General features: G+C 39.2%; 2 protein-coding genes across 8 annotated transcripts in view; one reads left to right on the top strand and one right to left on the bottom strand.

The window, feature by feature from the left end:
* Positions 1-259: 259 nt before the first annotated feature.
* Positions 260-1789, top strand: SOD3 (superoxide dismutase 3). Of its 2 annotated transcripts, none has more exons than XM_009925987.2 (2): positions 260-417; positions 867-1789. In XM_009925987.2, exon 2 carries the CDS (start codon positions 883-885, stop codon positions 1594-1596), a length of 714 nt encoding a protein of 237 aa, XP_009924289.1. In that variant the 5' UTR covers positions 260-417; positions 867-882; the 3' UTR covers positions 1597-1789. The 2 variants fall into 2 exon arrangements, with proteins under 2 accessions (XP_009924289.1, XP_069648686.1); XM_069792585.1 differs by having other exon boundaries at positions 287-417; positions 848-1789.
* An 862-nt stretch (positions 1790-2651) lies between these two features.
* CCDC149 (coiled-coil domain containing 149) overlaps positions 2652-17315 on the bottom strand; it is a 55127-nt gene continuing 40463 nt past the window's right edge. For 3 of the 6 annotated variants that reach the window (XM_069792563.1, XM_069792554.1, XM_069792520.1), the window contains exons 10-14: positions 17055-17131; positions 15657-15689; positions 11858-11965; positions 6171-6764; positions 2652-5555 (exon numbers count right to left, since the gene is read on the bottom strand). In XM_069792563.1, the coding sequence (XP_069648664.1) occupies positions 6172-6764; positions 11858-11965; positions 15657-15689; positions 17055-17131 (811 nt within the window). In that variant the 3' untranslated portion in view covers positions 2652-5555; position 6171. The remainder of the gene's footprint in view (positions 5556-6170; positions 6765-11857; positions 11966-15656; positions 15690-17054; positions 17132-17315) is intronic. The other 3 variants (XM_069792525.1, XM_069792535.1, XM_069792545.1) reach the window with 3 other exon arrangements.

The raw sequence follows: 17315 nt of genomic DNA, 5'->3' as shown, positions 1-17315 counted from the left end.
TGAGCGAACTGCCCAACTGTGCCTTAATAAAGCTCCCTCTCGCTGCACGGCATGTTAAGGTCGCTTGTTTTAGATAAGCACATGAAGTCATCAAAAAGAAGATTAATTTAAAAGCTTGCTAACTTTTTTCCTTTTTTTTTGGAATGTCAGTGAGGACTGAGAGCCAGACTAACAAAGTAACCAAGAAAGGACAAAGTGTTCACCCTGCCCAAAATGAAAATGCCTACGACTTCTTCCCCCCTCCCACGGTTCTCCCGGTGACGCCCTCCCCTGAGCCAGCGTTACCTAACTTTTGCACAAACACGCAGTTCCCGCAAGCATCAACTTCAAACAGCTCTGGCTTTCTGTCTGATCACATCTCTGTTGAGGGGAGCAGAGGCAAAGAGCTACTACTGAGGCGTTCTGCAACTCTGCAAGGTAATCAACTGGTTGCATTTTTACTTTTCATTTGTAATGCCTAACCAGTGGTTAAGTAGATTGACCAAAAAAAGCCTCTTGGCAAACTGTCTTGCTGGAATTTCTAGCAGGAGGAAAGTCTCAATACAAACTAAAAAATAGATTAAACAATGCTTTGGCTTACTTGCTTCCTGCAGGGAAAAAGAAGCAGTTTTTAAGATCAAGATCTAGCGTAAAATATAAAATCACTAGCATTTTAGTCATGGGTGTCAGTTGTATGTGTTTAAACATGCATATGCATTCTGACTTAGTTTCAATTCATCACATTAGACAGATTTAGAAAGCAGCAGTCGACCGGGACCATGCTCCAGCTGTTTTGCTCAGCACTGCCACAGGCTGCATGCCTTCCTCCGCTGCCATACTGCTGAAAAAAGCCCTTAATTCTTTGTAGCTTCTTGTACCTTTTGCAGGCTCTGAATTGCCAAGATGCTTCTGCTTCTTTCTCTGGTCACTGGGCTTGCCCTGTCTGCCTCTGGTGTCATGACAGCCAAAGAAACCGATCCAAGCCAAGAGTCATTTCATGACATACAGAAAAAAGTGAACGACCTCTGGCAGAATTTGCTCCACCCAGTAATGCCTGGTAATGAGACTGATGGGATGATTTACGCCACTTGTGAAATGAAACCCAGCTCCAAAATAGATGCTGACAAGCCACAAGTGACTGGACAAGTCTTATTCAGACAGCATTACTCACATGGAAGATTAGAAGCCATTTTTTACTTGGATGGGTTTCCGTTGGATAATAATCAATCTGGTAGAGCTATACATATCCACGAGCTTGGGGATCTCAGCAACGGCTGTGATTCTACAGAAGGACATTATAACCCTTTCGGTGTGAATCACCCCCGTCACCCAGGGGATTTTGGCAACTTTTTTCCTAAAGAAGGCAAAATCAGAAAATACAAAACAAATCTCTTTGCCACTATGTTTGGTCCATATTCCATCATGGGCAGATCCGTTGTGATCCATGAGCAGGAAGACGACATGGGCAAGGGCAACAATAAGGCCAGTTTGGAAAATGGAAATGCTGGGAAACGTTTGGCTTGCTGCGTGATTGGGATATGCAACAAGAACTTGTGGGAAGACAAACTGTCTGAGGTTACAGACAAGAAGAAGAGAGGGCTCAACAAACGACCATAGAACCAGGCTTATGTGAAGATCAACAAGCTGGTTACAGCCTGGGCAGCACAAAGTAGCTTAGGCTGTGCCACTGGCCACTAAGATACACGGCTAAAGGATTCCCATTTCCATTTGCTTGCTCCTCTCAGAAATGCGTATCACTTTGTAGAGCCTCCTTTCTGTAAGCCCATCAATAAAAAGAGCATCAACTCAACCTCGTGATGTATTTTCTTGAAAAGATTCCCTTTTATGCAGTTTGGGAGCTGAATGCATGTAAGGAAGAGTGCTAACGGAGCTGGCTGATAGTCTGTAAAGAGCCTGTGCACTGTAAGGGGCTCTTAAGGGATCACAAGTTAGATACTAAAGGAAAAAAAAGTTAATATGGATAAGTAAGAAACTGCTTCTCATTAGATGCTATCCTGTATTTAGCTGCAAATCTGAAAGGCAAAAAGATCTCTGTGCTTTCAACAGTGTTGGGTGTTGTGTTCCAAGACCTGGATAATGGAATTCCCCTAAAAATAAAGGAAAGTACAGACATTTCTGTTTTAAACTTTAGATCCATTACATTATTCTACTTGTATTTTCAGGTTTTACTCACAAACACGTATAAGCTTCTTATCTATTTTAACTTGTCCACATGGCTATAGCTAAGTCACACTGTTTACATCTGAATGCAGACTTAAAAGAAATATTCCCATTTACCACCACTCCCCAGCAAAAATTCCCTAAAGCTTCTAGTTTGTGCCTGTTAGTAACTAAGTTGTATACAAAAGTTTTAATGCTGCTTAGATGATGATAAATTTAGCAGACCAGAGATAAATATTATTTTCAAAGCCAAAAAATACTGAGTGTGTTTCTTCATACAAAAATGTAGGAAGTAAATCAGTCAATTTACGCTGGGAGAAGTGACAGTGAAAAGATTTAAGTCAGATAATTTTCAGACTTAAAACTCTCACTCAGTAAAGCTTTACTTTCTTAATTTAACACAACTCACTGAAAACACTAAAACACTACCTCATGACTATCATTCATCTGATACTGGGAAGAGAAAAGGGAACAAGCAGGTAGAACAAGCGTATCAGGAAATGTTTTTATTAAAGATGACAAAATGTATGTTGTGCAGTTAATCCAGGCAGCAACAAAAGATTTCAAATAAATTAAACTGCGTATTTTAGAAAGTAAAGCTACAAAACAGAAGCTGGTAAACAAAATCCTATCTTTTAGAAATGTAGCAGACTTTCAACTTAATCTCAGTTAAGATTTTGAAATACATTCCTGAGCTCATATGGATTAAAGAAATTCCACTGTCTTTATTATACAAATTTCCATATGCTTAAAAATAGTCTCACTTAGAAAAGAAGCAGCATTCTAAAAGATGCTTCTTAATCTGTCATTTTCACACACTTATTTTACAAATTCAGTGATCATTGTTTTTCAAATAACCACAACATCGTAGTTTCAAATGAAATCCTTCTCACAGATAATACATTAATTCACTTTTAGGTGAGACAACCTCCTTAAAATCAGTTTGCGAAATGCATCTTCCCCATACCCCTGCCACAACATTCCCTTCCCAGTTTGCTTCCCCAGAGCCCAACACCAAAACCACTTATATGTATGGATGCAATTCCTGCATTTCTAAAGTCCTAGAAAAAGGGAACACATTTCTAAAAAAAACCCCCAAACCAACCAACCAAACCCACCCCATCCCCCCAAAACCTAAAGTAGTGCTGATTCCACAACAAAACAATTAATTTACTGGGAAAAAAAATCATCATTCTAATAGCACAACAACATCAATTAAAGCAATATCCAAGGAAGATACTGACAAGAATATTCAATTAGTTAGCACATAGCGCAGCAAAGACGTCTTACTTCTACAAGTCTCCTGGCTTTGAAGTCTTGTCTTCCTGGGAAAAGGCTAAAAACATAGCTAGAATACACATTCACCAGAGCAGAAAGGAGAGGGACAGTATTGCAGCAGTGATATAGCACTAAAAATGATGTTTCCAGATATCGCACTGGAATTTAATGATTGCAAAGATATAAAAATGGCATCAAAGAGGGAGAATGGTGTGAGGATAATTACCAAGATGTCCTAATTGTTGGGTTGTACATCTCTATTTTCTCACAGAAAAAACATACTAAAAAGAATCAATGAATGAGGCACTAAAAAGCTGTTGGTCCAGCACTGCTTCTACCTGCTCAAATTTTTGCACCAAGCTCTTCATTAATTAATAGCATTAACTGGCTGTTAAGGGAGCAGGAGCAAAATGCTAACTCACACAACTGTGGGTCAGGAAAGACACAGGACAGGGAAACAATATAACACCCTCAACACTTCTGAGCTCAGCTACATGATATCTTGACCTTCTTATTTGCTTGCCTCAGTTCTGACTGCATTGATATTTAGCTCTGCGCAGGATTAGTCTGTGAAAGATGGAAAAGAATACATCTTGAATAAAATGCTACTTCATGTGACATTCAAGCATTAAAGGAAAAAATCCTGCCACATTCTCCTGGAGATTTCAGTTTCTGCAGCTATTTCTCTTCTGACTTGTCAGTACTGTCATATAAATGAGTCAATAATGCAGTCAGTTACAATTAATGGGAACAGCATAACAATCTTTCAAATACTTAAGCTCTTCTTGGTTTTTCAGGTGCTGAGGAACTTAAGTGGTGATCAGGGTAATGAAAGAAAGACTTTTTACTGCTTCATGTCCCTAATACGCTTAAATATACAGATGTTTTTTGTTCCTAAGGGCTGCTGCTTAGTTCAGTGAAATGCTGCAATGTCAAATTACCTTTAAAGAGAAAGGAAACATCTTTGAAGAGCAGTGCAAGTATGGCTTTATTGCCTGCAGACAGACACAGAAAGGGTTACACAAATGCACCTGCTAGGGAAAACACATGAGAACAGAGACAAGCCACATTTTTCACCTTCCCACTATCATTCCTTATATTTATATGTAATAATTTACATGCAGCTTTTCTTCTGCTGAATACAAACTGTTCATGGACTCTGACACCTTGATTATGGCAGCACCTGCTAGCTCATCTTCCATATACAGAAGAGTTTGTCAGTATTGCTAATATAAACTCTGTTTATTCAGTAGCTGACAAGTGGGCTGTAAAAATTTGCAGCTGGCAGTTATTTGTCAAAGAAGGACTCAATCTGGGAGGGATTTTCCTTTTTATTAGTAGTATTTTATTAAATTTGGTTTAATTCTCTCTGATTGGTTTCAAGTTCTAGGAGTGAGAAATGAACATTTACAGACAATTAGGTCCCAAGCCAGCAGAAAAATTGCCTTGACGGCTGCTGGCCCATAGAAGCTTCGCAGCTGCAGAGACTATTCCTTATGCTACAAACAGGAGAGCAAAGACATGCCTCTCCTTCTCCAACAGCTGCTAACTTCAACATGAAGTATTCCCTTGTTGCTGCCTTCCTAGGAGCAGAGTGGCACAGCTCCAGCATTAGGAGCGAGCTAGGGAATGACACAGCAGCCTCCCTTTTCCCCAGTTATTATAGGAGTGCTTTCCTATGACTAAACATCAACAAGGGAAGAAGTTTAAGAAAGCGGCAACAATGCAAATAAACCTTCTACCACACCACAGACTGGTGAAATGAGGAGGAAAGGAACAGTTATCCTTAATTCCAAAACATAAGAAAATAAAAAAGACACAGATTCCTTTAAAAAGGAGGGCACAGATGGAGTAGGCTGAAATCTACCACCCGATACTCAGCCCAAGGGCTGTTCCAGCTCCTGTAAGTTGAGGAATGCAATTTCAGTAACTGAGAGAGCCAAGAAGGTGGACAGCGCATCACTGGTTCTCCTCTTGCTGTTCTCCTTGCTTTGGAACAGCATTACCGTTTCTCACAGAAAGACTTCTGGCTTCTCTGATGATGTTTCCTTCAGAGCTTCATTAAATTGGGTTCTCAGCGTCTGGTGAAATAACTCCCTGCATTTTCATGAGATGAGCTGGGAGAGGGAAGGAAAAATTTCATACAGTTGAGAAGATATAAAGGTTTGTAATGAGAGAACTATATACATGCAGGGATGGTTTTCAGAAACTTCCTATAAGGGAATAGTGATTTTATTCTAAGGATGTACTTACAGTCACTATATGTAAAGAGAAACTGAACACAGCCTGAGAAACAAGCAAAAGCTTGCAGCCTTAAGATGCTTCTCAATTTATCGTTCCAAATTTTTCATCCTTGGAAGACACTTCTAACCATTAAAATACAGTCCAGCACTAGGACCACACATGTTACAGAAGCCTAGTGATAACATGATAAATCATTATCATTGGTTTCTTTGCTACACTAATGTAAATTACATCAATCTATGTAGAAACTTCAAATCATTACAAAAAACCAACACAATTAAACCTCATCACTAATTCTCTCCCTTACATAATTTACATTTTTGGTACACTGTAGCCAAAACTAACAGAAAAACACCTTTATTAGACAAATATTAACAGTTCAATGTAAAAATCAACCCTACGGCACACTGTTTCCCTGATCATATTCGCAGCAGCACAGACACTGCAAAAGGATTACAGTAAGATGCTCGAGGACCTGGATTTCATACCTCAAGCCAAACTGTTATCCAAATATTCACAGTTTTCAGCAGGATCAGATGGTTTCTTGTTTTCAGATTCAGGGAGCTCCTCAAAGCTGTTGTTTGTGTGTGCAGTTGTAACACTGAGCCCTCCATGCCTTCCAGGGTCCTCAGTATGCACCTCATCCACGGTGCTGCTATTTCGATCCCCTCTTTCATTTGGAATTTCACAATCGCTCTCTGAGGTTTCGTCATTGTCTTTCAGGGCCTCAGTTTCAGCTGTTTGTTCATTCTCTGAGTTTGAGGGATCTGTGGGGTTGGATGGGTCAGGGCTGGAAAGTGGGAACTCTCCCTCAGATGAACCGTTAAGCTCTGCTCCAACCACCCTCTTCTGCTCCCCTGCAGAAGTGCCTGCTCTTTTCCCTTCCAGTTCTGCAACTGCCTGCTCTGTCAGCTTAATTATCTGACTTCCAAGCTTGTTTATTTCTTCTTCCTCAGAAGGTAGTTGGGGTAATGAAGGATAAAAATGTTTAGTTTGGTTTCTGTTATTTAAGTTTGTTCCCTCTGGAGCCAGGGACGCACTTGCAACAGCACAAGTTTCAGCACGTTCTCCCTTCTGTTCTGCTGAAAGAGAAATGGAATAGCAAGATGCTCTAGTGAGTCACAGGTATTTATGATATATCTCACCTGAAGACCATCACCACCAGTGCCAGACCACAGAGAAATTCACCTCAGTAAGTAATTTCTAAGAGTGATTCCCTACCGCATCCCAGGCCCGTTTCTTAGATGATAAGCAATCAACACTAAGTTTCTTGCTGGATCTGGCCCTGTTTTGGAGCCTGTCTTTCCCTAACACCAACAACTCTAACAGTCATAGTGGATACTGTACTGTAGAACAGCAGGGTCATTTTTTTCAGAGGAATATAAACTCTAAGCAATGCACTCAGCTACAGAAATTTTTGGCACAGCTTAACATTAATCCCCACATCGCTACCACCTTCAGGGGTTAACACAAGCTCCATTTATTTGGAGCTTTTCACAGGCTTTCCTCTAATAATGAAGTTTCATTATTGGTCCTGCAACATTTTTCCTAACATAAAAGATAATTCTTATTTGGGCAACAGCATAAAACAAAGCAGCAGTGGAAGGATTTTAAATATACCGTTATACCAAAAGGCAAACACTGAACAAAGTGTCAGAATAGAGAAAACAGCAATGTGTAAACACACAGCTTTGTCAAAGAGAGAGAATTTGTCCTCATCTCAGTTAAGGACAAAAAGCCTCATTGAAAATAAGCTTGTGAAGTCAAGTAAGAAAAATTAGGAAATGCCAGAAGTATAGCTGCATTGACAGCTTAAAACGACTCTTGTCATGCAGATGCATTACCTTTTAGTATGTGAGCATTTACACTATTTCTCCCACAAGAATCCTGCCTCATGCAATGCACAGGACAGCCTGGCTGCAGGGACGGACCAGAGCTACACAATACAGAAGCCTACAGTCTCTATCAGACCGGCCTCATTTGCAATTTGGGAGCTACCGAGTGAGTGAGACAAGGGTTGGCATGAAGGGAACAGACACTCTTACTACCATTAAGGAAGCTAGGAATGCTACTCTGAAGAGCTGGAATTTAAGTTATGTGGAAAAGGCAGGGATAAATTAATTTTCAAAAGGTGATCACCCACTGGATCTAATCCTCATTATCTGAGCACTCAGCTGGAAACCTAGGAGCTTGTTTTGCAGTACTGCTCTGCTCCTGTTGTGTATCTGAACACACATACTCAAAGTGCTCCAAAAAGAGCCAAAACTTATGTACCTCAAATTGGCACTCGAAATTAGCAGGCACTCTACCTTACTCTTTGTGTACCTCAGTTTCTCCCCTCTGCAGTGGGATAACACCATCCCATCACCTTGCTGCAATTTTCTGAAGATAAGTTGTTTCAAAGCACTGTATCACCAGAGAAAAGTTCATAGAAAAACAGTACTTTTGTCTTCAGGGAATGCTTGAAATAGCACACAGGCAATACAGCAGGAACAATGCATTTGACAATGAAGAGGGAAAAAACCCAAATAGCTGTTCATTAGCAGCTGTGATGCTCAAGTACAGTCTATCCCACCACACTATCCGTCCTGTGCATTGGATAAAATGAGATTTGGTGGCAGAAGACAGTCTTTAATTCATATGATTACACTATGTCATTATGCATTTTAACACAGGAACTGCACAGTATATCCTACAGATTTCTACCATCCAGCTTAACTGAAACAATGATAACAAGTACAGACTAAAACAGGCCTTGATGAGACCAGGGTAAGCAGATAGATTAGATAAAAAAAGCCTGAAAAAGTCCTCTGATTACCTGTAGATCTAGCTAGAACAACACTTGATGTATAACAGAAAGTTCTGATAAAGAATGTATGTTAGTGCAAAAGCTAAAAACATTTCCTGGGCCAAACAGGCACCAAATATCAATGGTACTATTTAAAGGACTATACCTGACCAACATGACGTCAGGCCTAGTATTTAAAAATACTGTCCTGGTTTCAGCTGGGATAGAGTTAATTATCTTCCTAGTAGCTGGTATAGTGTTATGTTTTGAATTAGGTATGAGAAGAATGTTGATAACACACTGATGTTTTCAGTTGTTGCTAAGTAATGTTTAGTCTGAAGTCAAGGATTTTTCAGCTTCTCATGCCCAGCCAGCAGGAAGGCTGGAGGGGCACAAGAAGTTGGGAGGGGACACAGCCAGGGCACCTGACCCAAAGTGGCCAACGGGGTATTCCATACCATGGGATGCCACATCTAGTATATAAACTGGGGGGAGTGGGGTTGGGGGGAATTGCTGCTTGGGGACTAACTGGGCATCAGTCAGCAGGTGGTGAGCAATTGCACTGTACATCATTTGTACATTCCAATCTTTTTATTACTACTGTTGTCATTTTATTAGTGTTATCATTATTGGTTTCTTCTTTTCTGTTCTATTAAACTGTTCTTATCTCAAGCCACGAGTTTCACGTCTTTTCTCGATCCTCTTCCCCATCCCACTGGGTGAGGGGCGGGGGGGAAGCAAGTGAGCGTCTGCGTGGTGCTTAGTTGCTGGCTGGGGTTAAACCACGACACATATGTAAGAATTTCATTGCTATTCTGCTTAATCAACTGTTTTCACTCAAGTATCATTCAACTAACAGGAAAAGAAAGTGGTTTTGTTTTTATTTCTGGAATACTTTTAAACCAAGGGCATACTCGCTTGGTAAATGAAGGCAGGTGAACACATTCCTATGTTCTTCCCAGCTGCCAAGCTCCCCCAGATTTTGAAGGTACACTGTATAGATGAAAAATTGCAATATGCACCAAGCTTCTAAAACTCAACAGCAGACAGTCATTCTCTCTTCAGAGTGGCACAAAAGGTGACTCAGTGTATCACTCCCATATAGCTGCTGACTGCAGGGAAGCTGTGTGACTCCAAGCAGAGGGACATGCCCTACAGCTGAAAACACACTGCTTCTTTTCCAGGCTTTGAAGGAAGATGGCAGCCCCAAACATCCTCCAGAAAAAGAAGAAGTTACTGTTGCTCCAGCTACTGCTAGAAGCTATGGTGTTCCCTGCACAGCTGGTAGTATATATGTGCTCATCTATGTCACTGAAAAGTTGGCCCAGTTTATTTAAACTATCACAGAGGTGAGTTTTGTCTGAGTTCTCACTGCAGGTTGTCAGGTATACTGGACCACATGCAACAGGAAAAATCAAGCTGTTTGTGCAGGCAGAACAGTAATTTCTTAAACTACTCCAGTTTAATGACAAGATTTCTGTGATTGATCTTGGCTCTTTTACAGTTATGGGATGGGGAGGAGGAAAGAGGGTGAAGACCTCCTGGGAGCTGATTCTTCCCATGACTGCCACAGGCCTAATCCTCTTCTGCTTTCTCCCCTCCAAGGCTGTTTTCTTCTACTCTTCTCCTGCCTAGCTCTTTGCTCCTGCCCTATATCTCTTTGTTTATCTCTGCCCATTTCTCATCCACCTTTCAATCTTTTTTATCACACCTTGCTTTCACTGTCAGCATTTTGATTCCTTGCTCCTGTGCTCTGACCTCTGCTCAGCCAGATGCAGGTCCCCCCTCACTCAGACTTCCTTCGACTCTGTCAATCCCCATTTACTCTAGTCTCCCCATCACTTGCGATTCCTGATCTCAGCCTTCCTTTCCTCTCTGCTCCAAGTTTTGCTCCCTCTAGACGGTGCAGGCAGAGTTTTACCAGTGTTGGTGGCACAAAGCAAGCTTAACAGAATCATTGGTTTGGTTTTTGTTGTTTTTAGCAGATGAGATTTGAAAGTGAATGATTTAGAATGGGGTGGAAACACCAGCCTGTTTTCTCAGGGTGGAAACCTTTTCCCCAGATTTCAAATTCCTTTCAATTATACATATACTAAATGCTTGCATGTTTAAAAAAAAAAACAAACAAAACCAAACACCAAAACCAAAGGAAAAAACCCACAAAACCCACATGGTCATCAGAATTTAACACAAAAAACTGACTTGGCTGACTTTACAAAAATCAGCTGAAGTAGAAAACACAGCATGGAAAGCTTCAGCCCAGAGCTAAATTTTGGCAGTGTTACAAAGCAACAGAAACAGGGTCTGATGAGATTTGACAGGCAGCTTTAATCAAAACTGTAATACCAACCTCACCTAGGACAAATAAGTAAAAGAAAGAGCATAATGCCACCAAGTAAATACTTTTAGTAACTGCAGATTTAATTAAAAAACAATGATTAAGCAGGCAAAAAAAATGAATATTTATGAGTTATTCTTACTCATTGGAGAACCATTCACTATAGTTTCACTTCTTATTTTTAGCAAAAATATCAGCTGATCAAGATTATAAAAAACGATCGGTCTGGCTGTCAAGTTTTATCAGATGATGACATGGATAATAAAGTAAAAATTAAGCCACAATCTATTTAGTTTTAGGACTAACAAATAAATAGTTTATGATGTTTCATGGTTAGCTGAGTAAGATCTGGGCATACCAAAAATGTTATGCCCATTAAAGAGCTTATCCAAATGCTGATAGGCAAGCATAATAATCCATCTCCCATCCATTATGAAAAACTAAGGAAAAAAAATTAAGGTTATCAGCAAAGCACTATCTCCTGCTACTGTCAAATAAAGTTAAGCTTGACTTTGGAGAGATGTTAAAGCTTGCTATTGGGGAAGGACTTTTAACAAAACACATGCAAGACTATAAAAAAAGCAGTCAATTTCTCTGGGAAAACGAGTCGGGTATTTCAATTTATTGGGTGCAATCAGGAAGCCTTTCATCTAGGTATCAGCTATAATGCAGGAAAGTGCTAAGCCAGTTCCACAGACTGCTTTCCTACTGTGCATTTTAACTGAGGGAAAAAGAGCAGGAGGCAGTTAACTGTAACATAGATGGCATGAATAACTTCTCACAGTATCAAGTTATCTGGCAGGAAAATTCTTTGAGGTGTTAAGACCTGATCCCTAGCCCTGTGCAATCTATTCAACAGTCATTTTTCAGTCGTTTCTTTGCTATTTGTACTGGGACCATCTATCCATTTTACTTGTGGATGATTTATTCATCTCTGTGACCACTGAAACTTTGCCTTCTGCTATGCCAGCATGAAAATTTATTACTTTTTATTTGGAAAGAAATGAGTGCTCAGGTCTCATCATGTTCCTTACGTGCCAGGTGCTCACCTTGTACTTCAGTTTTCTGTGGCTTATCAGTAAACGCTAACAACGTTGACCTGGACTGCTGTATAACAGGCAAGGTTGGGTCACTGAATGTTATGGTATCCTTTCCACCTGAAACAATCAAAGAGTTAGAACCATTAATTCACCAATTACATCCATTGTGGACTAATGATATTCAAACATCCTACAACTGTTTTCTGTACTGAAAAGTACAGAACGGGAAAAGCATCTCAAATGATCCTCCTACAGCATGGAAAAAAATACTCTGTACTGGAGCTGGAATATGCAAGTCAAATACAGAAAAGGTGTTTGTTTTTACCTGCAGTACTGAGTAAAGGACAGATTTTGAAAGAAGACCAGGTGCTGTATGCAGCAAATTGTATTAGCAATTAGCATTCAATTCAGAATATTAATGATCAGATCATACCAAAAGTTTTATAAAGAGTAATGGATCATTTGCATGCTATTACCAGCAAGTGTTCAGCACTGACTCTTTACTCTCTTATTACTCTGCCTCAGTGATGAACCAGCTCGTATCACATATATAGTTTTACAGTACAGACTCACACACATATTATCCTACAATGCTCCCTTTAAAAAAATATTAAAAGCTTAGCATAACTAAGAACTGATGGAGCAAACAAGTATACTTGGCTAGGGAACAGGAGGGATTTTAATCTGAAAATTCCAAAAACATTTCTGAGCATTTTCATTTTAAACCAAATGGAAAAGGGCAATTTTCCAGCTCTTTTGCAGACAAAATAGTGCAAGAAACTCTTCAGCTGAGGACTCTGCTGTAGATGCCTAGTCTTTACATATTCTAGCCATACAGAAAGCAACACCTGCAGACCCTTTAGGAAGTCCTCCACTATTCAGGATGCTTGTGTTTTTAGTGACTGACACTACCTTAAACCTAGAGGGGAGATGGCAGGAAATGTGCAAGATCAGCTAAGCGTGGTGTTTGTGTGGCCTCCAGAACAACTGCCAACTGATAAGTAATGGCTGGGGAGGCGGCAAGCTACTGCTCTATTTATCTCCATAAGAATGGACATTTATGTAACAACCACTTCTCCCCTCTAAATCTGTTTGTACGTTTCACCTTAAGGCAACATCCTAAATCTAATCACCCACCCCAGACAAAGACTTTCAAAAGAGCACCAGGTCAGGAGATCCATGGAATAAATCCAGCTCTGAGAAAGTTCTGGTACCTAGTAAGAAATAATGAAAGTCAAGCTGTTCCCATGGAGTCTAACTGGACTACCCCAATCCCTAACTACTTTTGAAAGCACTGGCTATAAATACCTTGATCCTGAAGGTATTAATGACATTTTTATATCCTTAACATGTTGGGGTATATACTGCAGCAATATGAATGCAATTAATGCTTTTGAAACATGGATCTCGTCAAGCTTTGATCCCCCTGTCAAGTATGCATCAGAATTCTTCCTTCACCATAGCAAGTAATAAAAAATAATATTAACTAAAGCAAAGTGAAGAATACCCCCAGTGTAAGGCAAAATTAATTAAAATGGGGAAAAAAAAAAAGGGGGCAAAACAAATCCAATGGCTATTTCAAAATGCAAAAGCGCCTAGACAAATGCACTTTCCTGCTAACAATGAAGGAATTTTGTGTTGGAAGAACTAAATCATACAGGGAACTAGTGGTATGAAAACATCCAATAGATATTCATACACAGTCAAAAGTAACCACATATCCAAAAAGAATCCAACAGAGGAAGTAAAATTGAAAAAGATGATGACTAAAAAAATTGGGCAAGGGAGCTTTAACAGAGAAAGCAGAGTCGTCTTCTTTTGGAATAAAAGAGTAAAGCCTGAGCTAAAGTCCCTGAAGATTGCAAGACAAGCTTCAAAAAAGAAACTTCTTGACTTCCAGCCAGCATTTACACAGTAAACACATTTACTTTCACATTTTTCTCTGAAAACCAACTTGGTTACTGAAAATAAAGCTAAGCTCAGTATCCACACATCTAAGCAACAGATGTGGCCCAAAGAGTCCGATGCATATTTATTTATTAACAGCGACTCACATCCATTCATGAAGGAGGGGCATGGGGGTATTGCTGCACTATATTCTGTGAATCATGATCTGAAGTTGGATTACACACAGGGAATTTCAATTAGCTGCCATGTAAGCTCAATTTCATAACTTACATAGCTTTGTGTTCCTCTATTCAATGAAATTTTCGAGGACTTTAGTGAGACCACAGATCTCAAAATAAGCAGACAGATAAGTTTTCAGTAGTAGTAAATTCGTCATTTTTTTCTCCAGGGATGGGTATCCCTTTATAACCTCTGCTGCACCCTACACCACTGTAACTGGCTATACCCACAGCAGCTGCTGAGACCATTAATTCTACCTTGCCTCTGCTCCACGCTGATTACTGCAGAGCAAGAGGCAGCACCAAAACTTTCTTATCATCCCAGACAGAAAAAGGCTGAGTCATAGTCAGCTCTTTTCTTAGGCTCTTTTTCAGTGGAAATCTGGAATTTTCAGGAAATGATAGGTTTTTAAAAAAATACAGAATTACTTATCTGAATGTCTAGTGACAAAAAACTGTGAGAGGAATAAGGTGGTGTTTACTATGTACTATTACTGAATACATTTATCATATTATGCATGCATATTTGAACCACAATGTACCTAAGACAAAGCAAAGAAATGCTTCTGCGAACATCACATTCTCTGCTTTCTTCTCAAGGCAAGTAGGGTCATAAAAAAAAAAAAATCAGAGCCAAATCTATGCCCATGCTTGCCTTCTTTTCAGCAATGAACGTTGCAAGAGATTCGTCTAATTAAAGCCCATTTTCCAAACAGGGGAAGCTAAAATTTGTGGTGAGCAGAAGTTCTACAGAAAATGAACTATACTACCAGTTTCACCATTTCAAAAATTAAATACACACTTCCTTTTGATTTAGCTTCCCCATAGTTCATTCATGCATTGCTTGAAAAGCAGATGACAAATAAGTCACCTAACAAAAAATCAGAAGTGGTCAAGCTCTTTCTTCAATAGGGTAAAGTTTATTAACATCATTTATTAACACCATTTGGAAGATATTAATACCATGGTGGCAGTGGATGTTATAAATGTTATATGGACAATGATGCCTAAGTAGGAACGTTAACTTCAGATTAAAAACCTGCAATTTATAATGTGCGTTTCTTTCAGTGCTAGACTGAACATCAGCTTTCATCTGCGTATTTTTTCCAATGACAAAAAGTTCAACTCAACCAAATAATAATTTGTTCTCTCTGGATTTAAGACTGACTAGATGAGATACTCTCCATATTCTGCCCCTCACCCAAGCCAACATTGAGCTGCAGAGTCCACTGTGGTAGTTCCCACACTATTTGTTACATGCTGCTGTTTTATGGAGCGGAAGCTTTCCACGCTCTGAAAAGAAAATTGGTGACCCACCAGGTGTTGCAAGGCTGTTTCTGACCACCTTGGGACTAGAGTGCACTTGGAAAAAAAAGGGCACTCTTGATTTAAAAGGCAAGCAGCAAATCAACAAACCTTGGGGCTCAACAGAACTCGCAATCCAGTGTAAAATTCCTTTACAATTTAAGATCATCCTTTCTTACTATTTTCCTCAATTTAAAGGAATTGTCTTGTAGAGCAGCCTTCCTCTCTCTTGTGGTCATCTAACTCACTTGACTGAGCATCTTAATCTGCCCAATATAAAAATGTTCAGATAACATTTGTGTTTGTTTACATGCAGTGACAATATTTAACGTACTGCTAAAATCAGTTACTAAAAATATATGTTAAGCAGAACCTACTCCCAAATCCCACTGAGACATTGTAGCTCAGGCCTTCAGGCAGCAAAAGAAAGGAAGGAAAGAGACAGTTGTTATTGTATAAACATTAATTTGATGTCTTACCTACATAGACCAACAATGGTGCAAGAAGTTCCTATTGTTCCATTTTTTTTAATACATTTTGCAAAGATTAGAAACACTGCATTTATTAGTGTATGAATTTCATGGAACACTATTTTTGGGGGGGAAAAAAAAAAAAAGCCAAACCAAACAACCCTACAGTACCTTAAACTGGTGAGTATGATACACATCTGTACTAATGTACAGAACTGCATTACCAGGGTCTTAGACAAATATTTCACCTGCATCTTTTGGAAAATGTGGGGAGGGACAAATGCACTAATGTTAGGTGACTAAATGAAGAGTAATCCATGGAAACAAATGTGCGACCTTCAGTTCTGGAAAGTGTCAAGACAAGAGCCAGTTCCAGAAAGGTGATTGAGAATGCCTACAACGGCCAAGCTAAAGTGGAAATACACCACATCAGGCCAAATGGTTGAACAGCATAGGTTTGTCACGAGGTCTTTTCAGCTTTGTCAAATGTTTTCTTCTAGATGGAAAGGTTAGGTGGAAAAAACAGAGACAAAAAACTAGAAGCCTAAACCACACTTATCTCCCACCCCCAGCAGCACTGATAGGAAGCCATAAACAACAAAGCCTAATGATGCAAACACCAACAATGGAGCAGCATAATTTACAGTGGTTAAAGAAGACACAATTAGGTGTAATGAGAAGAAAAGAAGCAAAAAGTAAATGTAAATTAAATATTGCACATTTTCCTAACAGCGAGGTCTATTAGGAAGCAGATTAATCTCCCATTACTTGAGTAATTCAAACCCAAATACAATACTTAAGATGCTACAGGGAATAAGCCTGTTCTGGAGAGACGGACTAGAAAATTTAAGATCATTTACATTTCTAATTTCTCAGAGTTTATGATTCTACAGAAAAACATTAAAAATACAGCAATAAAATTCATGGAAGTTACAAGAAGTACAAAATTAATAAATAAAATTTGTTGAAAAACATAATGGTCAATATCCTGTGTATCATTTTATATAACTGTTTAAATAAAATAGTTCCCTTTTTTTTGCCTGCAGACTATGGAGACAATTTGATTATTTCTAGTATTTAAAACTTTTTTTTTTTCAGTATACATATCTGAATTAGAGTTTAAAGAGTCTACTGATTTTTGGTTTCAACTTAACATTTATTAGAAGTTTCTAATCTTGCAAATGTGCTGAACAGCACATTTGTAAAATAACTGTAATTAAAAAAATTATAGCCAAGCTTTTTGTAAATGCAAATATACCCTCGAAAACTAAATAATGCAAGCTGTTCTCTTGAATTTTTACTAACCTGGAAGACTCCACAAGCCAGCGATTTCCAAAGTTCTTAATTTCTTTTCTAGTTCTGCCACTCGATTCCCTAGAATTCTTCAGAAAAAGACAACAAAAACAAAAGCCAGGGACAGTCAGCTGAGATGAGATTCCTTGTTACACTAAGGTAACCAAAGCCCAATTGCTTACATGACTACAGTTGAATTTTTAAATTGTTACTTGACTAGTGCAGTAAACCTGTATACAGTCATCTCTTTTCACTAATGGCTTTGGACAACCT

This window comes from Haliaeetus albicilla, chromosome 1, assembly GCF_947461875.1.
Source record: "Haliaeetus albicilla chromosome 1, bHalAlb1.1, whole genome shotgun sequence".
NCBI classification, from domain to species: Eukaryota; Metazoa; Chordata; class Aves; order Accipitriformes; family Accipitridae; genus Haliaeetus; species Haliaeetus albicilla.
This window is presented reverse-complemented; position numbering and strand designations above follow the sequence as displayed.

What these genes read in the sequence shown, in the direction of transcription:
- SOD3 (XM_009925987.2), top strand. Translation starts at nt 883, where the DNA reads ATGCTTCTGCTTCTTTCTCTGGTCACTGGGCTTGCCCTGTCTGCCTCT.